The sequence below is a fragment of the Calonectris borealis genome, chromosome 2, assembly GCF_964195595.1.
Source record: "Calonectris borealis chromosome 2, bCalBor7.hap1.2, whole genome shotgun sequence".
NCBI lineage: Eukaryota > Metazoa > Chordata > Aves > Procellariiformes > Procellariidae > Calonectris > Calonectris borealis.
The window spans coordinates 135,866,744-135,893,117 of record NC_134313.1 but is presented as its reverse complement, the minus strand read 5'-3'; the positions used below and the strand labels follow the sequence as shown (position 1 = coordinate 135,893,117).

General features: G+C 41.2%; 1 protein-coding gene across 1 annotated transcript in view; it reads right to left on the bottom strand.

Annotated features, from left to right (window-relative positions):
- Positions 1–803: 803 nt before the first annotated feature.
- RAPGEF5 (Rap guanine nucleotide exchange factor 5) overlaps positions 804–26,374 on the bottom strand; it is a 159,719-nt gene continuing 134,148 nt past the window's right edge. The window contains exons 18-26 of the mRNA XM_075143607.1: positions 26,218–26,315; positions 24,324–24,446; positions 22,924–23,102; positions 19,506–19,596; positions 16,700–16,750; positions 15,519–15,606; positions 12,624–12,688; positions 7,960–8,014; positions 804–4,516 (exon numbers count right to left, since the gene is read on the bottom strand). Coding sequence (XP_074999708.1) covers positions 4,398–4,516; positions 7,960–8,014; positions 12,624–12,688; positions 15,519–15,606; positions 16,700–16,750; positions 19,506–19,596; positions 22,924–23,102; positions 24,324–24,446; positions 26,218–26,315 — 869 coding nt within the window. The 3' untranslated portion in view covers positions 804–4,397. The remainder of the gene's footprint in view (positions 4,517–7,959; positions 8,015–12,623; positions 12,689–15,518; positions 15,607–16,699; positions 16,751–19,505; positions 19,597–22,923; positions 23,103–24,323; positions 24,447–26,217; positions 26,316–26,374) is intronic.

Below are 26,374 nucleotides of genomic sequence, written 5' to 3'. Positions count from 1 at the left end.
GTAAATTATCTTTAAACATCATTATAGAGCTATGTCAACAATTTGGGCTTGCACTGTTTTAATTATTACAGTTAAAATTCACCCTATCTGTATATTAACACTGGCACAAACACATTGTAGGTCAGGCTTAAGACTATTTAAGGTGCAGGCGCTTAGAGGATTAAGTACTGCCTGTTTGTAAAACACTCTGAACAGACATCACGCTGTAAGTACCAAGTGTTATTTCTGTGTGAAGTAGCCAGGTTTGGCTTAGTGGTTCCCAGGCTTTGCAAGTGGAAAAGGTGGAAGGACAGGACAAGCCTCAGCTGCATTACTGCGCGCTCGCAGCCCGTCGTGGGCTCTGCTGTCCAGAGAGAGGAAACCGCGCTGGTGGGAACACCTGATGAAAGGGGAAAGCATTGGCTGTCCTCAGTAAGAGGATCAAGTGCCGATAAGCAGACTCCAGAGGATATGAAGATAGATTTACTCCTCCCTTCTCCCACAGGGACTTCTCGTGGTAGCTCCAGGCCCCTCTTAGACCATGACATGATGATAAGGCACAGCTGAGACACCATTAACATCATCTCTGCTTCTGAAACTGCCTGGAGCACATCGGCACCAGCAAAGTCCACCGAGCAGAGATGAACAAACAGCTCTGAACGGGGTCAGGCTCCTGAGCCTCCAACCAGGCGCACACTGGTCTGCTTCCACCTTGCAAACACAGCGAGGGTTTGCAGAACTGAATGACTGGATGTATGAGCGTAAAATATTCCAGTTAGGAACAAGAAGTACATGTGATAGGCATGAAGGCACAGAGCCCAGACTTCATTAAGGTAGTTTTTATATTTTGAAAAGCAATTAAAAAACACCGGAAAATGCAAGATAAATGTAACAGTTGCTTCTACAAGTTTTAACCTTGTATTGCTTGGCCATTTTGACATATAAATTATTGCTTACTAGCTCTCATAAATACACAACACAATAATATGTACAGAGGCAGACAAGCATGGAATATGAAAAGGAAAACATTGGCAACATTGATTCTGGTAAATCAGATTATTTCATACATACCAGGTCTCATAACGGTGGATAACTACTAGCTGTAGTCCCTGAGAAATTAGGCAAATACCTTGATTTGGGGTTTTCTATTTTATTACTTTTAATGCAAGCTGACAGCATTATGGCACTCAGAGAGAATGGAACAGGCAGGTGTTCTTACCTCAGCTCATTGACTTCATCCCAGTATTTCTTAATAGTGTAATAAGATGACAATAAATAGGCTATGCAAATAAATATTACTCTGCTAAAATATTTAGTATTTACACGTTTCTTTGTAATTGTACAGCAGCACATGTCTTATTATTTCTGATAACATCTTTTTTTTTTTGCCACTGTCATGCAAATGCAATTTATTTCTATCCAAGACGGGACTGGAATCAAAAAGATGTGTCATAGAAGCATCTAAATTTGATGCAACAAAATCCCACATCAAAGAGGTATAAAGTGACCCAGCTTTTTCCTTTGTTCCGTCTAATTACTCCTCCTAGCTACTAAGGAAAATATGCAGAGTATTTAACCCCAGGTGTGATTGTGATAAACTGAACTTATAATATTCATGGATTTTATCCTATGAAATGTAATTGCGCTATTGAAGGATTAAAAAAAATCACACAGTATCAGCAGTGCTGGGCCCTGGCAGAGGCTGTGTAGTGTCCCCCTTTCTTTCGCAGGGTTTATTTCTAGTGCTCCTCCCCAGCACCACACCTTCAAACTGCTTGCCAGTCTGCAGCCCAGCTCTGCAATGCTTCACCTGTTGAATGAAGACTCTGATGGGCCTTTTTTTATTAGACGTATTAGCTACAAATTTGGACCATTTGCCTTTCCTTTATGGGAACAGTTATAATATCCATATTTTCAATGTGAAATCGATGCATCCAAGTTGGCCCCTCAGACCAGGAAGCTATATCCTAATTATACAGGCCACTATGAAAACTAGTTTGTAATGTTTGAAACAGTAGTCTAATTAGCCACAACACAGGTAACAAGGTTAATGCTGGCTATGTGCCTTCAAACTGAGTTTATGCCAGCTGCAAGGGGTAGACCACACTTGATTTAATATAAAGTTGCAGCAGTGCAGATAGCCAATACCTCAGCTGGCAGAGTGAGGAGCCTTCAAGGTGGCTCTAGCATGCTTTCAAATCAAAGCCTGAGCATAGAGTCATCTTTCTACTTCTGTTTTCTTTCTTCTCTCTTTTTTCCCCCCTCCTTTCATTTCTTTTATTCTTCTCTGGCACCGTTGCTGCTCCACCAGCAGCAGTAACTACCAAAACAGAGCCAAATGCAGTGAACTGAGAAACAGGCCCACTTTCTCACCCTGAATACCTTCTCATCCTCCCTCTCCCACAGATTTCAAGAGAACAACTTGTGGACTAGAGTATTACACCACATGAGCTAAAGCATGCAGGCTGGTCTACATACAGGCTCCTAAAAATAATGCCACAGTAAAAAGATTTCACAAGGGGGAGCTCAAAAACCAGCAAACCACCCAGGTAATGCGTCTAGCGTGGGGATTCGGGGAGTGCTGTAGCCAGAGGAAGAATTGCAATAACACAAGCCACAAATTATACCTGGTTTGTGTTCTTACACTGCAAAAAGGAACCCACCGCAGCTAGTATCCTCATCTGAACAGTTTTGGTCTGTTTGCACAAAAGAGTTATTTACAATATGTGCAGTCACATCTACAGAAGAACATAGGAAATTTTTACTCCATGGCCAGCAAGAGTTTATTTTTTTTTCTTTTTACTGGGTAAAAAGAAGATTTTTTTTTCTAAAAAAAAAAAAAAAAAAATCATATAGTATTTGATAATAACAAAGTACAAGCAAATACATTTCTGAAACATCTGTTTCCTTTACAATAGATCTATACAATATTTCACAGATGGGAAAACCAAATGCATTCTACAGATTCCCCCACAGACTACTTGTTAAAGCTGCTTTTTTTTAATCCCTTTAAACCAGAGATAACACAACGATGAAGAGCATGCTACTTCAGTATTCCCACAATTCCCACAAATGCTCAAAGGAGCATTTTCTTGGAAGTCTTCCTCATGTGGAAAACATACAATAGAGATGGGAAAGCAATGCAATGTCCTCCCTGCTCTGCAAAGGGACCGTCACCGTGAGTCAGTGTACAAACACGTGCCAGACTGCGTAGCACACCGCACACTGCCTGTGGCATTCACTAGATTATTTCAGGGCAACTTCTTAGCGCTGAAAACCAGGGCTACGGTGACAGTGGTGACTACAGTTGACCTACATCTAAGCAAGACTTTAGAAATGCTGCCTCAGTACACGCCCAGAAGTAGTACTTTTAGCTACGTAAGAATTGGCAAGGGGAGGGGTGTGAGAGGGACAGAAGCAGTAATGGGACCCTGATGCTGAGAGCCCGGTGTATATGCAGGTAATTAAACTGGTACCCTGTAAGGTGTACCCATTTGTTATTTAAAAACTAGAAGCGTGTGCAAGTTTGCTGAAGTTTTACCTTCTGAAACAGTATTTCCAGAAAGTGAGTTAGGAATGTAGGTGGATCTAGGCATTGCCTCTGAATAGACACCAAGGAGGCTGTAATCCAAGCAGAAAACAAAGCTCCTGCTATAATAATTTAACACACGTTAACTGCAGGAGCTGGTGCTAAATCTGAGATAACTCAAAAGGAAGAAAATAATATGTTTTCAGTGTACAAACAATTGTGTCCATAAATTGTAACAAAAATGGATTGGATCTTACAGTGTGTTTTATACAGCAGATTCTTAAGGGGCCATAACAGCGTGAACTGTTTACTGCTGACCTCCACTTCACGATGCACTCTTGAGTTTCATCGGGTGTGCTGTCTTTTTATATTCCCATTCCTGGTTGTCCGCACTTATCTCAAATAAGATGCTTCAGTGGACTCAGGGGAGCTGCACGGATTGCACAGTATTTTTGGCAACAATACTTTGGCAGCCTTGAATTAGTGAGGTACGTACTGTGGTGAACCGAGAATCAATCCCCTTGCGGCATGTTGCTTGCTGAAATTTGCTGCTGTGACACGACGTTTCCTTTCATTCTAATACTGGCAGAATCTGCATTGAAAGCTACACTGGACCAAACAATATTTTCACAGAAACCAAGCTCCTGAGCTTAAAGGACGCTGCTCCGTTCCCTCCCGTCCCGGTGACCAGCGGGGATGGCACCAAGCTTGTCCTGCAACTCTGTGAGCAGCTCCTTTGCTGGCTCTTGCCTGATTTTCCTGCGCATGTTGTGTGAGCTACTGATAAAACTCAGTAAACTGTTCTTATACAGGGAAGCAACATGCTTGGCATAAACATTCACTTAATTCAAAGTGCTGCAGTTACAAGGTTATATGAAGCTGTGTATGCTCACACTCGCGGCTCTATCCTATGAGAAAGCTCAAACAGAGCTTGCTGGTTGTCGATGACGTGCAGGTGATGGACGTATGGCTTCAGCTCGTGATGCTCTTTTGAAGGAACTTCATTGCCTGCAAGACAGGAGAAAGGGGATGAATCAGAAAGCCATGCCTTGCCTGCTTCTCTGTCCTGTGTGTTACTAAGTCCCTGGTGTGCCAACCTGTCAGGTGCTAGACAGTCGCAAAAAAGACAGCCAGCGATCCAAAGGACCTGCTGTTTAAGTGCAATGCGTGAGGTAACAGCTAGATACAGAAAAGGGGAGAAGCAAGCAAGCAGCAGGCAGTGCTGGGCAGCCAGTGTGCACGAAGGAGGAACAAGTGGATGGCAAGAAGCTGACTCTTCCCAAGTGGAAGGTTTACCCCTGCTGGCAGTACAGACAGTCTGTCCCCTGTAAGGGTGGTTCAAGGTTTCCTTCTTGCCGCTCTGGCAGCACAACGGGACCTTGAACAGGGGTGGGCGACCCAGCCTGTAACTTTTAAACAGCCTTAACGCAAGTACACGAGACAGCAGGCCCCCCAGTCATTTCCTTCGGAGCAGGTGAAAGGTGACAGTGCAGCAGACGGGTACAAAAGCTCTTCAAAGCTGCTCTGACAGGTCCCTGTGTTTTGATCTCTTATGCTTTTGATTTCTGATCTAGTAACAGAGACGAGAGTCATGCTGATATTTCACGGGAGTTTACATGGCAAGAAGAATTAGCTGTGTAACAGACAAATTGAAGGCTGGCTTGAATAGCAGATGTTTTCTGTTACAAGCCTTATGCTCGACATTGGCTTGTGGGAACTCGCCGCCTGTGAAACCCTTTTTGCTGGTGAAACTCACGCTGCTGGTGGCCAGCAGAAGTGGAAAAGGAAAAGCTAAGCCCATGGCCACCGAGACCCATCAAGGCAGGCAGAGAAAGCAACCAGATACATTTCCCACATGTTGCTGACTTCTGACAAACGAGCAAAGGTTGGAGAGCTCTGTTCTAGTCCATGTCCTCAAGGAATTTTTAATAACTTTACCATAAATTAAAAAAGAAAAAGCTCAAAATTCCCTGACCCAATCAGCTTAACTCGCGCACTCCCTCCCTCTCCTTTGTTTCATTATCATCCTTTTCTCCACGCTCTCCAGCCACACGAGAAGGCCTCCAGGAACCCACCATCCCACTTGTTTCTGGAGAGCGCTGCATGATGCTGTGTAGGTAACGTGGGCTGTCGATGCAGCCAGTTCTGCATGCGGCTGCTAACGGGGCTCCCAGGCAGCTGTTTTTAGGAGCTATTTCTGAGCAGCTATCTGACTTGAGAAATGTGTGAGAGAACAGGACAATGTGATAAATTTGTGTCGGGATACAGAGAAGACCTTTGCGTTCTGAGGGAATAGGATCCCACCAGCTGTGCTGAATGTACTGAAAAACATTTGTGTTTCTCATTAACACCTGAAATGACAAAAGCTTGAATTATGTTATTTGTTCAGGCTGCTTTGCCTGGTTTTGGAAATGCTATTATTTGTTTTCAGGATTTAGGATATAGAAGTATTTATTTCCATTAAAAAGGCATTTCAGTCTTCCTTGGAACCTAACCAGTTTCTAATCGAGAAAGATTTTGGCCTGCAAGCTTAATACACATGATACAGTTCATAAACAATAATAATATTCCTTGCTTAGTTTTGTTTGAATTCTTTCCTACAGTAAGACGCCTGCTGCTCTTAGGTCAATCTGGGAGTTGATCTAGTAGAAAGACTCACATTCCTGAGAGCAAAATAAGCCCACTAGAAAAGGAAACTGTCCATAAAGTCTCAATAAATATTCAGTGAATTCATTTCATGCCTAAACGAATTTAAGGGAAAAAAAAAAAAAAGAAAGCCTACAGGGATGTCTGTATAAGCTGCTTTTTAAATGCCAGCTTCACAATAAATCAAGTCTGTGGTAAAACAAAATAACAATCATGTACTTCAAACTACCAGATTATATGATAAATCTCAGGTATTAACCCTGGATTTATATTGCAACACTTACAAAACCACTTGGAGAAAAAAAATCAAAAAAGCAAAAACAAGATGAAAGATTTGCAAAGAAGCTGCAAAAAAAATTCACATCCTTAAAAGGAACCAATGCTACCATTTTATAATGCCAAATAGGAGACATTCTAACCTACAGAGACATGGTTTGCATTAATCAACATTTCGTTCAGTATTTATTCCTTCAGAATAAAAACAAATGGCACGTCCTTCTCCCTCTCCCCTTCTTCCTCTCTTTTATATATATATATATATATAAAAAATATATATCAAATGATATATATATATATATATCAAAACAACACAAGAACCATAAAGCTGAGCAGCCTTTGTTTAAAATAAAGACTGTACATACACAAGGTAATTCCACAGAACAAATGTTCAGCAAAGTTCTTAACAGTACCTATCATTCTCCAAGGTACATGTATTTATACACAAAATTATTATTATTATTATTCTTTTTGTCAGAGTCCATGCTGACAGCTGCTGAAAATTCAGCTAGCAAAAAGAAACGATTCAAACTCTTTCTCCCCAAGGCTGCAGCACAGTTCGGAGCTTCTCTTTGGAAAAGAGGTTTTAGTGGCCTCAATAAATGACATGTTTAGTGTGTTTGGCTTAAAAACTCTAACCACTTCCTAAAGTAGTGTTGTGTTTGTCCCCTTCCTGTGTTTAACCTCTCTGCAGAGAATGAGAAACGCTGAGAAGGAGAAAAACAAGGTTTCTCCTCTGTGAGCAGCAGAACAAAGCGAGCTGGGGTCTTCTGGCATGGTCCTGTAGGGTTGGATTCTCTGGTGGCTAATAACGTGGAAATGCACAAGAAAGTCTTCTGTGCAGCTGAGGCAACTTGTGACCGTTCCCGTCAGCGTAGATCCTCCCGTGTCTAAACCAGGCAGAGGTCTCTTGCAGGCTCTCCCCAGCAGAGATACTTACACAACCCCCTCTTTTCTACCTAGTCAACTACTGTCACGAAACCCACAAGATCTTAGTATCTTCAAGACTTTTTGTGAAATGTCCTTAAGAACCCAAACTAAGCAAACAATTGCTCTTGGTGAAAAGCCAAGTGAAAAGCCACGATGATTAATACCATCTTTTAGCTACTGGAAGCCAAGACAGCTGTGAATCCGTTACCAAAACACACAGACTAGCAGGAGACTGAGGTAACTCGGTTATAGCTGGGAAAGTGAGAAACAGCAGCATACACCAGTGGCCTCCATTATTAAGTGCACCTGGCACAGATCTTACACGGTATTTTGAAGAGGTGATAATTTTTACAGCAAAATCATTTATTAAAAAATTTGAAGCTGTTTCTACAAACATTTTGTAAAGTAAAACATCATCCAGCTGTGGTTACTGCTATGTTGACCTTCCAACAATGATGCCCCCTCTTGCCATTTGGTTAAATAATTGGCAACCATGTTCTGCTGCTGTAGTAAACCTGAGCAAGTGGAAAGAAAGCAAAAAAACCCAAACCCTCAAGGCTGTACAAAGGCAAAAAAAATAACAAACTTTGGCTACTCACCAAACTGGTTATTTCTGCAATGTCTCAATGACCGAACAGTATCTGCAATCATGTGCTGTGAAGACAAGATATAAAACATCAGTGCAAAAATCTGAGATGGATTCCATCATTAGAAAAGCCTGAAAAAAATCTCCTTGCCCTACACTGTACAGCAAAAAGCAACTGTAGTAAGGTAGAAAATGAAGACAGCAGAAGAAAGACTTCGCTCTTTGTCTCAGTGATAATATATGATGACACAGCGTTAGTCTAGAAGGTCATTATTGACATCACACAGATTAAATGAGAACAACTCTGTAAGAGCCCATGGAAAGTGCTAATGAGAAATAGCCAAACAATTGCTTATTTTTGTTCCTGTGACTTTTATTAAAGGGAAAGCCTACAGCAGGGAAGTCTTGTGGACTTGGTGGGTGCTTCTAGGTCCAACTCCTGGCTTTAGTGCATTATCCAGGGCATTCAGTAGTCTGCAACATCTCCTTCTGTCTCCACGTGTTGTCTAATTAGACTGTAAGCCCCTTTGTGGCACAGACTACACCTTAACATATACTTGTATAATGCCTAGCACAATCAGACACCAGTATCACCTAGGCAGTTTTCTGCAGTATGATAACCAACACAAAAAACAACAGTCCACAGCCTAAATGCTGCAGAGCAAGCACCCTGATGTCTCCACAGAGACGTACCAAGTAAGACTATACTGTAGCTATACTATTTTAAGAAAAGCTGGTGCTGACCGGGATACTGAATGTTCACTTAGATTAAGCAGAAGAAATAAAAGGTTTAAGTTTGGTTTCTCATTCAGGCTCAGGTCTTCAACTTATGAAACCTGGAATTGTTCACCACAAATCAGTGGAGTACGCTCATTTTCAGTAGCTGTCGCCCATAAAGTTGTTGAGGCATTACTTCTTTCCTTTATTTGACTGCTTCTGTGGTATAAAGGTGAAAACATACTGAATTTGACAACTCTTCACCAAACCTAGTAACTAATTTAAGCAAATTGCAGTTAGCAGCAATGATAACATCATGCAAACAGCTGATGTTCTTGTCACATCTCCCTCTTAAATAATCAGAGGCGGAAAGGATTAACTGTCTTGAGCAAAGTATGTCTAAGCCCAGAATGACGGAGAACAGCTCATCTCTCAAAACCCAGAGAGTGGCTTACAAGGCTCCTCCACGAGGAGGAGCTTATCACAAGAAGAACAGCACTTTTAAGGGAAACTTCATATTCTTTTCATCAGTGAATCAAAATAATTTTTCTTGTTACCCGACGTGCTTCATTTGCCATGAAATCATGCTACCTCTTGTGCTGATGTCCTTGCACTGATTATAATGAAGTTCTAATGAGACATCCTAGATTTCATGATCATTGGAGAGCTACAACTTCCACCAGTGCTGCTGCTGCTGTGATGTTTTCCGGCTGATACCCTTGGATTTGGCTTTTAGAAGAGAGACCCCATTATTGCACACACAGTCATTCTTTGCTGTTTCTCCTTTGTAGTCAGTCAGTGGGGGGTCCATCCCAAGACTGGCTTCTGAAGGTGATGCCCTGGTGATGGAAGAACCTCTTTGTGTAACACTCTCTTAAAGCAGAATCCCAAATCTCTCTTCTTTAGTAGCCTAATTAGGCATTTCTCTCTGACCATTTGCAATTCTCTGGCATCCAACTGTAATACAGAAAACCAGCCACTTCATCTGCAAAGCAAATGCTATTTCCTGACTGTTTAAACAGGTGCTTGCACACTGTTAGCATGACGAGTATGTTACATTTCTTGTGGCCTTTCAGCCTACGGGCTACCTAGGATCATTAGCGCTCCTTCAACTGAGGACAGCAAAAACTCAGGCTTGGGAGTTGCACAGATATTTGGGGGGTGGGAGATGAGAACCTTCAGCTGCATGTACTTCCTTACAGCTGAAGGCACTAGGTAAGAAGGTGTTATCTAAAATGGTAATAGCCATTGACCTGTATTAGAGTTTGCTGGAGCGTGGCTAAGACATGTCATTGCTAAGATATGAGTGATGGCTGACTGGAGGAAAAAAAAAAAAACTGAAGAAGCCACATTTCAGTGAAGCAGCTCAGTAAATACCATGGAAATACCTTGAGATGCAACAGTGTAAGACCATATTTTCACTTATTCCTTTATATTTAGTTGAGGAAGTGAGTATGGTACTAAATATTGATCAAACACTATTCTAGTCTAGAGTTTACCAAACATGGAGTTAAATAAACCACTGCAAACCCTTGAACTTTTGCTAAAACTGAGCAACATTCCTGAGACAAAAGATCATTTCATTTTCTTCTCTTCGCAAATTCTCTTCTTTATATTTTGAATTAACTTTGTCTTCGCTGCAATCGCATCATGTCAAATCAAGTTTAGTCACAGTAGGATTGTTGTGGCCATGATGGTCTAAGAATATAAAGAAGCAGGGATTGTAGGGAGAGATAATATCTTTTATTAAACCAACTGATGTAGTTGGAAAAAACAATGCTTCAGACTGACGAGTCCTCCTTCAGGTCAGGTGTTCAATGCAGAAATTAAATATTTTAAAGTAGTGATCCAAATAGAGACACGAGAAGCCAACTTTGCTTTGAAATTCATAAGCAGAAATTCCATGCATTTATGACAGTGAGTAAGTTCCTTCCCCACAGCAGTAATCTGCTATGGTAGAATAATTCTTTTCTTCTTTTTCTGCAACAGCAAATTTGCAGGTGAGGTTCAGTGGCTTGATCCAAACCAAGCAGGAGTCAATGTCAGTCCTAATTTTTCTCAGCAGAGGCCAGAAAGTGCTCAGCACAGCATAAAACACCAAGGAAGACGTTATTCCTTGGGATAAAGCCCTTATAACTAGAAAAGAAACATGAACTGATATATACGTGATGATGTGTGATGCATCTTGTTAGTAAGTTCATACCCATAGACTAAACACCTTAGCATCCAAATCAAGCTGTGTAATACGTGTATTGCCTGAGTTTCCACTACACTCATATTTAAATCTCTCCTAAGCCCCTCTCTTTCTAAGCTTGCACTATTGCAAGCATTCATATGTACACAGGGCTCCACGAGACAGCACGTTCCTGAGGGCGTGATGTGACTAATAATTTGGAGGAAGTGTCAGTCTGAACAACCCTCATCCCACCACCACAACCTCAGACTCTCCCCTCCCATTTAAAATTATCCATTTGCATGGAAAAGGTGAAATCCTGGCTCACTGAAGTCAATTAGCAAAGCTCCCATTGCCTCTGGGGACACAACGGTGACAGCAAGGATAGGAAATCTTACCAAGCAAGCCCAGCATACATTAAACATATACATGATTAAACAACAAATGAACAAACTAACTTACAAGGTCTGGCTAAGACTGGAGCATGAATCACATCCTACATATTCACTAAATAAATATACGGGCCGGTGAGGGGATTTTAGTAACAATTATTGTGCATCAAGGGCTAGTTTAATTTACATGTTAATTGGATGTACTTCCAAGAGGCAATGAAGAAGAACATGCTAATGAGTTTTATGCAAACACCTAAAGGTCAAACAGTTAATGGACTTGGGACAAGAAAACCTTTCATTAAATGCAAATCAGTGTTCTTGCAAACTCTGCAACAAGAAAAGATACAGAAATCAAATAGAGAACACAAAAAGAGGACCTCAGGTTCAAAAGTCAAAGTCTACATCTCCTTGCAAGTTGAAAGACAACATACATTATGATAGGATGTGAAAAAAAGTTCAATATCTGGTTCATGAATAACTCCATGAACATGTTCATTCTCATGTTGCATGTTCATTCTCAAACAAGCGTAAACACATGGAGAAAATAGTTGGGAACAATTCACCAGGCACAGCCATCTGGACTAACAGTCCCATGGCACGTCTGGAGCAAATGGGAAGAACATTTTGGTTTCTTGATCAAATACTCCAGGCCAACAAAAAAAAAAAAAAAAAAAAAAAAAAATCAAAGTTTCCCCACTCCACCACGTGGCTTTCAGTGCTATGAAAATGTTATCAACAAAAAAATGAAATAATGCAAGTTATTGCTCTATCAGCAATATCATGCCAGAGTAGGTGTCATATGATCCTAGAGTAGATGTGGCCAAAGATACGATGTCAGTAACTGCCCTTCTAAATAAAAGTTAGTATAGTGGTATTTACAGTCCGTTTAATTCATATTTCAGGCATTATTTTCTTCATCATCTAACCTAGACCAGAACTTTTACTTTCATTTAAGATCCCTGGAATTAGCATACCAGTGGCAAGCGATAAGCTACAGAAACTTTTCCTTTAGTGCCTTTAGGAAAAAAGGAAACATAATTCAGAGAAAGCTGAGAACTTATCTGAGGAGAAATAGTCCACGAGGTGGTGCAAAGGAACAGATCTCACTGGGGAAAAAAAAAAATGAGTGGACTGTGTGGCCGTGAAGCTGGTTGTCACCAGCTTAGCCATTTTACACAGAAGTAGGGGAGGAAGGAGTGAGAAGAGAGAGGAGCAGAGGACAGGGGCAGGGGAGATAAACTGTTGGCTGTTTTATCGTTTGCTCTTTTTTACCCCTGTTTACTTCTTCCTGATTCAGCCAGAAGAAAACCTTTTAGTCTTAACAAGATAAGGAGGGGAAAGGGAAGAAGAGAACATGAATCTTTCTGAAAAACAGGAAGGACAAAATTAGCTTACCAGCTTTTCAAAATTAACAAGGTTATCCAGAAAAGTTTTATTTCCTTCGTGGATGAATGTTACATCTGAAAAAAACACAGGAAAAAGAATTATTTTTCATGGCTTTGTTGTTTAATACAAAGAAATAAAATGACTAAACAGCAACAAAAAGAAAAAAAAGAGGAAAGTATCCCACTAAGGATTGACACAGTACCTTATAACAGTGGAACAAAAGCCTGGTATGATGATGACATGCAGAGATTATTAGATAACAACACTATGTACACATCGTAACAAGAGGATTTTCAAGAGGGATTTCTTACTAAACCCGATCTGTGTTACTTCTGGGGTGTGTATCCTACAGAGGATGGCTGGGAGCCGGCAGGGGCATTCAGGGGGATGGCCCTGCATGGCACGCCTGCTCTCCGCACCCTGCAGCACTGATCCGGCCGCGCTGCCCATGGCTTTGCCCGAGCTGGGGCTGGCCGGTCCCCGAGCCCAGAGCTCCACGGGGGCAGTGCTACCAGATGCTGGAGTCAGCTCTGACACCCCTTCATCTCTCTCTGTGGGACACGATGACTCTGAAGTCCTCCCCAGAGACATGGGCTACAGCAGTGGCCACAAGCCACCAAACTGAAGTTCAAAGCCTTGAAATAAGCATTATGGCTAGGGAAAAAACACTTTTACACAGCGTTGTTGGACAGAATTTGCAAAGGCAACAAAAAGGTCAGTGAAAGGAAAAGGAAAAGGTCTATATTTGGCTCCAGGAAGGGAACTGAACACAGTGCAATGAACTGGAGGGGGGGAACATCAGGCAAAACAAACGTTGCCAGGTTAAGATTACAATTAAAACAGTAACTTGACGTCATTTTCTCCGTTTTTCTAATGCGTAATTAGGACACAAAGCAAGACCTATCTTGGTCATGAAGTACCAAGGACATGGACAGATTCCCTGTGGGGACTGAAGCTCTGCCTCGGATGGTGCATCCTCTGGGTCACTGATAATACTGGCAGGAGCACCACCACCATGCCCCCTATCAGCTCTCTCCTGGATGTGCGGGGACCCAGGAGAACCAGGAGGAGACAGCACTATTGTAATGAGACAGCACTCTGATACCATTACTTCTTAAAGGTCACAGCTGTGTCTGCCAGCAGGCAAGTGGCACAGAGTAAACGGGCAATGTCTCCCTCTCAGCAGAGGTGCCAACCTCCAACCCACCAGCCTAACTGCGCATCTCAGCATTTCTCTTGTGCTCATCTCTAGGACTCCCTCTGATGCTCACTTGGTCCCCCTAGTTTCGGGGGATTTTAGGACTGGGAACCTGCAGCTGACACTGGGGGCTGCTTTGTCACAACCCACCCCGCTTCATCCTCCCCAAAACAGCCAACCTGATTTATTTCCTTTTGTTTCAAAGACTCGCTCTGTGCCCGAGGGGCATTTTGTAATTGCTTAGAATGGAAATGTTAACGGCTTCATATGCTGGTGGAAACGCGGGGCTGGGACTCATTAGGCAGAGCTGTGCATCAGGGGTGATGGAGAGCTCCCGCGCCCCCAGGGCAGCTGGGCTGGGGTCTGCCTTGGGCAGGCAGGATGCCAGCCCAGCCACGCAGGATGCCGGCCCCACTCCTGAGCAAGCGGGGCAAGCACGGCATACCCTGGGGAGGCCTCCAGCACCTCTCTGCCCCTTGGCAGCATCCTAAAAATGACAGGGAAAGGAGGGAGCGGGATCCTCTACGCCTCCTCTGCTGGGCTGCTTTGGGGTACCCAGGGAAGGGGACAGGGAAAGGACATGGCTTCAGGACACAGGCATTACTTGTCTCTTTATCAATGCAGTTAAAAACTGTCCATCACTTCTAATGAAAAACTTACACTGGAAGCAGAAATTTCCACACAGCTTTTTAAGTCAATGACAGCAATGTGTGTATCTCTGAGGTGGAAGGAACAGAGATTTGCTTTGCAGCCAACAACTAAGAGTCTAGATAAATTCAGTGGAGCAGAAAATTGCATCTGAGCTATGTTGTAAGGGTATCTCACAGTATTTTATTACATATTTGAAAAATCTGCCTGATTTTCAAAAGCTGTGTCTGTGTGCTGTAAGAAGGCTCCACATTTAAATTTAATTAACTTTAAAAGGACACTCTAAAGTTTTGTTTTCATAATTAAGGAAAGGTTATCAATGATTTTCAGCTTTTTCTTGAAACTACTGTCTTCAAACATTTTAAACTCACGGCAGCATGTTGGAATAAACAGCCTAAAGAGAACACTTTCGGAATACAGGAATAATCAAATGAATATGCCATGTTCAAAGACAAGGCAATTAATAATTAATGACTCCAAGACAATGGAGTATTTGAAATACCTGCCACTTACTTAGCTGCCCAGCTCACTGCATTAAGCAAGTAGTTGTTTTTTTTTTTTTAATTTTTTTTTTTTTTTAAATAATAAGATTTTTTTAATCTCTTTCAGATCTGTGAGAGACTTGACGATCCCCTCCTCTCAGGACAGACAGATGGGGCAGGTTCTGCCTTCAGGATGATGCCAGGTAGTTTCAGCCCGGCGAGGCAGGACGAGCACCCCAGACGGGCAGCGTGGCCGAGGACGCTTGTGCGGGTGCACCCAGCGCAGCCGGGCAACCCCATTCAGGGGCTTGCAAGGTCTCGCTTCTCCACCGAGGAGGATGCGGCCAAAGCAATGGCACACTGCTTTACCTGCGCCTCACGGGAAGGTGCTGAAGTTTGAAAACCTGTGTGAAAAATGCCATCTTCCCCCTGTCTTAAAAAGCAGCCGTTTATTATCCAGACCAAGTACTAACTACATCTGCCACATACTTATCATAAGGCCACCTGAAGGAAAAATCACCTTCCACCTACTTTAATTAACCACAAAGAAGAAGAGCAGCCAAGCTTTAACATTACCTTTCAGAAGTAAGGGCATGAAGGGGATTTTCGGAGATTTCATTTTCTTGAATGCATCTCTGTAAGCTTTGTGATTCAGAGAAGGGTCCTACAAAACCATTTGGGTAATAGAGAGAAAAATCAATAGGCTATAAAAAGAGCAATTCTAAATCCATTACGGGCTTATGATCTGAACATGATTTAGATATAAAAGGTTTCTTCAGGAAACAAGGTAGATAAAGGTTTTCTAAGCTAGGTGACTTACTAAACCGAACAGGAAACATAAACAGTGAAAGGAACAAAAGCAATTATGTTCCTCTAGATGAAGCAGTGCTAAAATGGGAGTAAGCTGCAGAATAGATTCACTGGGACTGCTCTGTAATTTCCCCACAAATTTTTATTAGCAAAATCTCTTCAGCTTACTATCTAGCACAAAATGTATTCCAGAATGTATTGCTGATGGATTTCTTCTTAAAAAAAACCATTCACACCAAACAACAACAAAAAAGTCCCAACAAAAATTGCTCTCAGATCAATGGAGCATATTGGACATTTTCAAAGAAAGTAAGAGAGTATGTTTTAGTGGTGTTATGTAAGTAATTCAAAGAGTCATCTCAATTTCCCATATAAATGAACGTTTTTGTACACCAGCTCATACACAATCTTGAAAACACATTAATTTATAAAGGACTCCAAGTACAGAAGCGTGACAGCCATTAAAGGCTGGATCTCACGTTCCCTGCGCCAGGCAGTGATCTCACCACGCACCCGCTTCCATGAGGAAACACTTGTTTATTCAGCTTTGATAATGGTGACAAAGAGCCTTAGCCTCAGATTTTGATTTTTTTTTTTTTTTTTAAACTTCAGCTGTCCTCTTTTTCTCCTGATCTGCAGCACGTTGCTTTGGATAAAGGCTGATTAACCACCACAGCAAAAGAACAGCTTCCAGATTGATGCTGGGGAACCAACACTACATTCGCCTCTCTCTGTCCTTCCTCCAGCTGTCAGCAATACTGCCTTCTCCCTTTTTGTGTTTGGAGACCACCTCTGAGCTCTGGAGGGCTGTGCGGCCTTCGGCAAATCCTGGATCTGACATGACAAGTTCCAGCTCGAGACAATGACAGGCAGCCTCCAAATAAATTAGGAAGAAGGAAGGCAGGTAAAGACAAGCAATGCCATTCTGCTGTCAACACCGTACTTACCGTCAAACTTTCAAGTTCAGTGAAAAGTTTCTTGAACTTCCCAGGAATTTTCTGAAGTGGGGAAAACAGAGGAAAAAAAAGTAAAGTTGATTTAAAAAAAAAAAAAACACATAGGCAGAAAAATGCTGAGGCTTTTTTTTTTTTTCCATGAGACTGTCGTGTGTGAAGCACCTGCTGTAAGTACCAACAGGCAGTTAACCTCCCCTCCTCAGCTCCGAGAGCCCTAATTACAGACCATGTTCAGTGCGATGCCAGTGAGGCACCAGACCCTGCAGCCTCGCCGCGGGGACCTGCATCAGTCTTTTATGGAAACTGCTTGTTAGCACCTGTTTTTACTTCCTTCCCTAGCTTCCACATCTGCTGCATTTACCTTAATATCCCTACTGGGTTAGAAATTGTAACACAGACTGAGAATTCAGATAGTGTAATCACATTCAGGTGAAATCATTTGTTGTAATCACTCTTTCCCTAAAATATGGGTTCTAGAAATTAACAGGCATAATGCTCAGTGCTGTTTGATACACCACCCCCAGGGCTGACCAGTGTTACTACTGGCACATGCTGGTGCCAGAGAAAGAGAACTTTCCTTAAAAAACGGTTACTCCATCGCTGGTATCTCACCCTAATCCCACAGGGAGGTGCACAAACCACCATCCAAGGGAGCCCAGGCATAAACTACCTTCTTGCCCACACACTAACACCTGCTCTGCCCCACAAGCATCCGGTTCCTTCATCTCCAAGATGCTTTACTGGATTCACCTCAGTATACTCAAAGCAATCGTTCTTTGAGTTTGAGTTTTGCTGCTGGTATTTCAGACTTGAAGAAGGATGTGCGCACCTTAAAGCCTGTCTATTTTTTCCAACCATACTAGTTAGTCTAGTAAAAGGTATCCCCTTAGTACAAATCCTGTCTCGCCTTTGTCCTTAGACCCTGACAGCCACAATGACACTACCAAGAGAAAAGAGATTCAGAACAATTAAGATTAAGTGCATGTGCCGTATGATTAAAATGCTAAAATAACTGAACGTGGAAATGCAATTGCACATTTTTAGTATCTTCAGTGAGGGAAAGTTAGGCTCATTAAAACACTGCATACTGTAGAAAAAAGTAGCGTATGCTTGGGAGCATATTACTCGTTTAAGAATTCAAGTGCAGAGCCAATATAATTTAGTGTCTAAATGGTTGCTTAAATTTAGGTGGCTTCATTTACATGTGTAAGTAATTATAATTAATTTATAAACATTACTCTACTTTCTAGAAGTCACATTACTAATGCAAATAACCTTCTGCTTTTGAAATTTCCAGTGCAGTAAAGTTTTACAAATAAATTTAAAAAAACAAATGCAACTTCATAAATATTTTACACACAGAAATGGGACATATTTACAATGATACATATGCAGATGCACTCCTTGTTCAGACAAGCAGTATATTCTGCTCTTCCTGAAAGAAGTCCACCAGCAGCACATGATCTCCAGAGAGGTGTCACCACACGGCTGAGTTCTGCATGTTTCTGTGCGGGAGAGATTTACACCCATGCCACTAGGTGCCTTTGATAAAATACTTAGCCCCTTCCACTCTCCTACCAAAGCCCAGAGAAATGAGATGAAGGCAAGCCATAAGAACAGGTAAGGGCAAATGTTCCCTAGTGGGCAAGGCATTTTAAAAGTAGGAGAGACAAAGGGTTTCTGTATCGTCATCCTCAGGTGTGTGTTTTTTTCTAAAATTTTTGCTTTGCCTGTTATTTAAAGTTAGCTCCTCTTTGCCTATCTGAGTCCCTGCAAACCCCTCCCCGCAGAAGCGGTCACTGCCCTTGTTTCTCTGCGTGCCGAAGCCACTGACAGAGGCAGTGGTGTTTCCCTATGCATGATTTCACCTAAGGGGGAAGACTTCGCTCTGGACGGTGTCAGATAGGTTTGTAAGTCTCTGATGGCCATTTGGTTTCAGCTGTTCGTGCTCAAGAGTATCTCCAAGGCAGGAGATCACAGCCCTTCCCAGTCACTTTGTATTACAGGTTGATATTTTTTGAGTACTGCCCGCTTGTGTTGGGGGCATAGGGGAAGGATGAAGCTTCACCCCATCACACTAAATTACTCCTTCCCCAATTTTTGGTTCATCAGTAGATATAGTAAGCTTGCAGATACTATCACTCAGTAATTTACTTGGATGCAAAAAAAAAAAAAAATCCACAATATAAACACAGATCTCAGTGGGACCCTCCTCTAAACATCCCGTGCTCTGTCTAGCAACTGGTAGCTTCTTTAGCAGTTAATTTCTGTCCTCCAGTATGCTCCTTATTCATGGCCCATTTCCTAACTTTGTTGTTGAAGATGAGCAGCTGCAAAAGAGCTGATAAAGGAGAATTAAAGAGTGTTTATTTCTACTTTGTATTTTTTTTTAATGAGATTATTCCATAACAAGGTATTGCTTGTTTGGAGCCACCTTTATAAGACTTTCTGTTCTGACATCTACTTAAGATGCTAAGATAACTTACCCGACATTTTTTGTTTTGTTTTTTGGGGTTTTTTTGGGGTTTTTTTGGGTTTTTTTGTTTTTTTTTTTAAGACGGTAAGATCTCCTTGCTTTGTTCTTATTTAAAAGCTCTGGAAGGACACATTCAGTTTTATTTGAATAGCTGTATATGTAAGGTTTCAGGTCACAGAGAAGTTTCTCTATGGACACTCGCTCCCTGTTTGAGTTCAGCATGAAAAACCAGTAATTAGAAAGAAAAGGTAATTCACCAGCATACTACCTTTGTGAGAAATGGTTTTGACAGGGTCTAAAAGATACAAAGATGTGTCTTACCTCCCAGGTCTGAGACAGCCGGCTGACAGATGCAGTGTTGAGACCCATAACAATAGCAAAGAATGAATTCAGATTTCTTTGGGCTTTGCAGCTGTGGAATAAAAATATGAATGCTGTATTCTGATTTTTTGTACTAGAATCAGAGATAAATGGAATGCACAGGTATCCTAGGTTACTGAGTCCCATTTCAACCTTCAGCACTAACATACAATCATCTTCCACATAATGAACTCATTAAATGTCCTCTCATGACCACCTGCAGTCTAGTGATGGGGTCTCTAAGAAGTTTTTTAGCAAACGTTCCACTGTCTCATCAAGCCTGTTGTTGGCAGGTTACTTTTTTTCCCTTTGCTGTCAAAAGTAATTTTCCCTTTTCAATGTTCAAGTTACTCTCAGCTGTCCTTTACCATACAGAAAAATTCCTTGACCTCTATTCTGTTGTATTACAAATATTTTCATCCCCTTTTTTCATCTTTTCTGTAAATTGTACATCATCGGTTCCTTCAATTTCTCTTCATGGTCATGGCATGCAATCTGCTTTTCCATATTGTCATTATCCTTCATTGAATTCTTTGTAATTTATTTTAGCTTTTCTCTCATGCATTTCCTTCTTATCAAAGAGATGTAGTGAGACAGTGGGGAGGGAAGGAGAAACACAATTACTGTTTTGGCTCTAAGTTCTTACACCTTTCTCCTGTGCAAGTATAAAACAAATATCAAATTATTTATTTGGAACAGCATCACACTTTGTCCTTGCCTTTAATTTGTTATCTATTATCACCTAAGGACCTTTGTCACAGTACTGTTCTTTACAATCATGCATTTATTTCTTCAGCTCTGTATTAGCATTCCCTAGCTGAATTACTTTGCATCTATCTAAATTAAATCTTATCCTACTGTTGTTTGCACATGCCACCAGACTCCTTAGATCATTCTTTTTTTTTTCTATCCTCCAATGCATTTGCAATCCCTCATCATTTTTATTGTCTGGAAATCTGATTAATGTTCAATTTACATATCCCTATAAATTAGTTGCAGTTAGCACTGGTTCCAATACAGGTCCCTACAGAATTTGCTTGATACTTCTATTCTTTGACATTTTACTATACATGATCAGACCCTGCTTATTTCTAGTCCATCAGGAAATTTGAAACCCTGAAATATCAAGTCCTTTTCAAACAAAAAGATTCCACTTTCTCTTGGTGAGTCTTGATGACCACTATAAACATACGCGTGCATGTGTAAGAGTGAGAGAGATAATGCTCTTTTAAGATAATTTTAAGTACAAGTGAATCCACTGCCTTCCCTGGGATTTATCATCAGGGAAAAGTATGTGCCAAGGCCTTAGACTGGAAACACGCCAGCACTTGTCACAGGTTTTATAAAGCTTGCACTCATCGCTGTGTACTATCTTGAGATAGTGTATTTCTCACTTTACTCAGCTGTCTTAAAGTTAATCCTAACTTTGCTGCTTAGACTTCTTTTATCATTAAGGTCAGGCAGCTCCCAAAGGTAATTCATTCCAAAACAAGAAATGTGTCCAGCACAGCTCGGATAAACTGTCTATTGGATGGGCCCATTTCTCAAAGAACTGTAGAGACACTGTACATCTTTTACAGTCAGCCGCTTGGGAAGCAAGGCGGCTGCTGTTGTAATCCGTTTATTCTAACCCTACATTGACCGGTTTCTGTAACTCCTCAGGATGTTCATTTCTAACAACATGGTAATTCACCGTCTCTATCAAATCACTTGTTTTCTATTTTAGACTAACTCATGAACAGAAGCATAGGTATCCATGTTTCAAAAACTGTCTCTCTTTTACGTTTTGGCACACTGTGTAAAAGCCTTCCATCTTCTCCAGGTGTTCCTCATCAGTGAAGCACACAAACATCGAACATGAGATCTTAGTCCTGGTGCTTTCCTGACAAGCTGAAAGTCAGAGACACAGATTCCTGGGAGCAGAGAACAGGGAGCAGCCAGAGCTGCTCACAGCTCCCTACCTCTCTGCCTTAGTCATAAACAAAACAGGAGGGCTGCTTGGCTTGCGTATCATGACGAGGGTCCTGTGCTTAGCACACCATCCCTTCACCCTAATTGTTCCTCTTTCATCAACTCTTCCAGAATTGATGAGATATGATACTGGCTTCTTTTAGAAAGCTGCTTTTCTGATTAAAAAAAGATCCTGAGCAAACGACACACTCACTCATTTGTGTACCCATTATTTCACAATCTACACACTACGGGTGTTTCTGCAAAGCACTGGGAGAGCCTGTGTATTGTTTACTGACAACTGCATTTAGTCTCCACAACTTTGGCTTTTCACTTAACAGAGACGGAATTAATTCAAATACAGCAACATTTTAGTCTGGTGACAAATATATCCCTATTCATGTGGGATAGACATGAAACTTTTCTTGGAATGCAAATTAACGCTACTGTGGGGCAAGCAAGGCACACAGAACCAACCATTTCTGACATAATTGGACCAAACTTGGCCATTGATAAGGCAGAAAATGAACGTATTACTGGATACCATACAACTTGCAAACTAAATCAAATCACATTTATGAGTTACACTAGATTAGATTAGAAGAACTCATTTCACCAAAGCCACTGCTTCAGCAGAGAACAGTCCTTTCTATGTAAGTGCCTTGCAAATTAAATCAACCCAGTCGATGAAGGGAACAAATTATACATTTTCCATGAACATGCATATTCAAATATTGCAGAAGACCAACAAGTAGAGAGAGAGGCAAGGAGAACGGTTGCACATATTTAAATTGCTCCATTCCCTTGCTTACTAAAATAAGAGTGATTACAGAGAAAAGAACTCTCTGTGTATAGTATATATTTGTATCCTCTTTCAAGGCATAGAATAAATGCCAGCACTATTTAGTAATAGTGCAAGAACAGACCATCGAATCTAATTAATGAAGAACCCCCCATCCAACAAATAAAAGAGTACTCCGGAGAGGACAAGATGGGGCAATAGCTTACTGCAGCCAGTTTCCCCTCTAGAGGTAGGACTTTCAAGTTTATAACAGAGTTTTTTGGTTTCCGTGTACTCTGGTGAATAACTGTGTTGCTGCTCAAACAGTTTTGTAATATGGTCCTCAGGTTATCTCTGCTAAGAAAGGAGGTATCTCTGCACCATCAGGGATTTTGCAGTTGACGCTGCAGATACAGCGGCTAAGCTGCTGGGGAAGATTTGAGCAGTATATACTCCACCACCTCCAGTTTTGGCCAGTGTTTGCTGTTGTTATTTATGGGCTGTTTTATCTAGGTATGCTTACTACACTGTTACAACATGGGATGACAAATTAGTTTTCTTTCTTTGCTCCTGCACCTACTTCTCCTTTCCCACCAAATAAAGCACATGAAATCAAGGATTTTTTTTTTTGTAAATTTAGTAACTTACTGGGCAGCAATCTTGATGAACTTTTTGACTAGCTGTACACGTTTGCAGAGCTGGCTGCAGAGGAGTATCTCAGTGGCAACCCATAGCTGGACCTCGTTGCACCTTTGAAGCAGAAGGCTGAGATTCTCAGTGTTTTCAGCACTGCCCTGTCTGCTGAATGTGAAGTATATCAGCTCTTGCTGGAAGACATTCACAACATTATCAGGGATATAAAAACAATTTAAATGTAAATGAATTATAAATCATTTAGAAGTATGTTTTTGAAACAAGACTTGGTTACAGATGGTTATTTTTTTATTATCCATGAGCCAATCACAAATGATTCAGGGTCCAAGTTTGGCTTAGCAGGTGGACTGGAAGTCCTGCAAGATGTGCTTTTCTGGTGAGATTTCTTGCAGTTCCACTTCTGGCTATAGCCAGGTATAGGACATAAACAATCTGTCTCTTTCTGTATTTCATCACTTCTGTTCCAGTATGAAAAAGCAACCATATCAGACCATTGCAGAATCTAAAAAATTTCCATTCAAACTTCTTCCTAAAGATAGCCAAGTTTTCAGGAACAGGGATGTGGGTATTGATTTCAGTGCAAAAAAAAAAAAAAAAAAAACAAAAAACTTGACCAGCTCTAGATTTAAAGTGTCTAACCTGAACAAAAGAACCTGAATAAAAGAACCTGAAGTGAAAGATCAAGGAAAGCATCTGATGAGAAGCAAGGGAATTTCCCATTCATTTTCTCAGAAAGTCACCATGCTTTTCAGTGAATGATATTTTCAAGTGACATTCTGCACTGTTAACTGTGTATTTTACTCAGCAGCTCACACCAGAACCTACCAAAGTCATTGAAACAACCCAATGGGCACTGAAGTGGGCCATTATCCCATTTTATAAAGCCTGCCCAGTATTTTTTATCTCACTGAAGCCCAACAACAACAGTAATGTGACCATCTAAATTGCTGAAATTGTGAATTCTGTTGTGGTTAACGTGATATCAAGGACATCTATTTGTGGAGTCCTATATTTACTGGAACATTATCGAGCGCAAAGGACAATCTGCATATATAACATATTCACACAGACTGTTTTTAGAGAATAATCATGCTCTTTTACTCTATTGAGGCAAATCTCAACAAAACCCACCAGGTATACAGGGAACATATGAGATACCCTAGCAAAGGGAAGTTACCTTTAACAATTTTTTTCAGTATGAAAGATTGCAACACATCTCTTGGACCTGATTCAATGCCACCACTACTGAGAGCTGCCAAATCATACTGTCATGACAGTGAACTGAGCACCAAGGAATACTGATGCTCCAAAATGCTGGTGCAACGTCAGGAAATCATAATGGCTCAATGCTGCATGAGAGTAATATACCTGGAAGTAGACGTGGTGCTTCTTACCTCATGAATTGCATTGAAGAGGCTCCAGTCAAAGTTTGTTAGTTCTAAGGCAAGATCCCAGGTGTTGATTCCCAAAATTCTCACAGACCTTTGCTGCAATTCCTCATTTTCAGTAAATGGGTTCTAAATCAATAGCCAAGAGCAAAAAAATCCTAAGTAAACGCCAAATGTTCTGCAATGAAACAGCTACTGGACCAAGATACAAAACAGAGCTGAGTAACTAATCTTCTTTAAGTGCACTCTGAGGGTTTTCCGCCCCCACTAATCAAAATCAAGGCGTTATAGCCTATTTAATAAATAGCTTGAAAAAGGAAATGGGTTAATAGGATCAATGACTTCCTATTGGATTAGGCCTCTCCCTCTGTCTCTCTTTCTCTAAACCTTGAGTATAAAACACTGACCAAGCAGACAGCATAATGAAAATAAAATCCCTGAAGCCATCAGAAAATAAAATCTGAATTAAGACACCAGGAAATTTTTGTATTATAAGATAAAGAAATCATTCTGCAAACACACGGGATTTAGAATAAATACACACAACTTGCCCACCAATCCACCTTTACAAATAACATAAATCCATCCATTTTATGATTAATTTACTCCAAATGTAATCACCAACAAACAGTAAAACACTGTGGGTCCTGATTCATAAAAGTAACTTAGCATATTACTGTGGACTGCACTGGTACTGCTGGTATTAAGGGTCATTTGACATTTCCATTATCAGCTCAGATTTTCAAAGGTTTGCATTTCTCTTCTTTATCTCATCAAGCTGAAACTTGGCGCATGAACCATCTGCCAAGATGAAAGATTATTCTTATCTGTTAAGCCATTACTTTGGTGCTATATTTCTGACAGGTACAGCAAGTTTTGTGATTTTTATTATGTAACTAATGAAACTAGACTGGCTGTCACCTGTCTGCACTGGAAACCTTCCCTTAATATTCGCATTTTTAGAGGTGGCTAGAACGCCGGAGATAATGGGGATGACAGATTACAATGATAGCGGCATGTCAGCTCTTCGGGGCACATTGATCCAACAAAATGTAAATAGACATTTCTCATCCCTAGGATGAATGCACAGATCCTAGCGGTACTGACAACACGTAAAAGTCAGTTGCCACACTGTCCCTGCGCTTTCCTCAAAACATCTGCGTAATCAGCAGAAAGCTATTGAAAGATTAATTTTTTGAGTACCTGACTGTTCCTGCCTCACTGAGGTTTTGGGAAATCACGGGGGGAGAGAGAGTTTGCAATCCCGGCTTCTGAGGACAGAGGGAATGAGAGACCTGCTGCCCTTCGACTCGCTCCCCTCCCCAGCACCAGCGAGAGGATGGAGAGACAGACAGAAGGAAGGAAGGGAAGAGGAGATACCACCAGCAATATATGCCAGCCACACACTGACCCTGTGGCTGCCACAACTGGGGTCACACTGATGCCCAGTAATTTTGGTAGAACTCGCACGACATCTATTTCTACATGTAGGAATTTTATGGAGTTTGTCCATCACCTTGTATGATTATGTACCAGCCACTTTAAGTGTTACAGAGGCACAAGGGGGGGGAGGGGGGGGAGAAGTCACACGCGCCCTGAATAATCCTCATCCCATCCAGTCCTGCAAGTCAGCTTTTCCAGGCTGATGTAGACAGCAAGACTGAAGCTGTACAGAAGCTTTGGCCTATTTGAAATTGATGAACAAATTCCATTACTGTTCAGTCAAATAACTGCTGTTAATGCAAGATACCTTTTTTTCAGGTATAGAGCAGCTCAGTAAGCTTTGCTAAGGAAGCAAAAAATAAATTCTGTATTGAAAAAGCCCTCTGAGAGGAATAGTCAGTTCTTGATCTGGAGTCAGACAAATAAAAAATGGGAAGTATACAATACACATCCTTACCAAAGAATCAGTCATATCCTTTCGGTAGACAAACATACGACTGGATGATTCAAAAGATTTTGAGATAGCCAAGTCATTTGGTTGTAGTTCATGTTTTTCTGTAAAAACAGAAAACAAAACACAGAAGCTTCAGAAAAGGAGTATAAGTTGTATATAA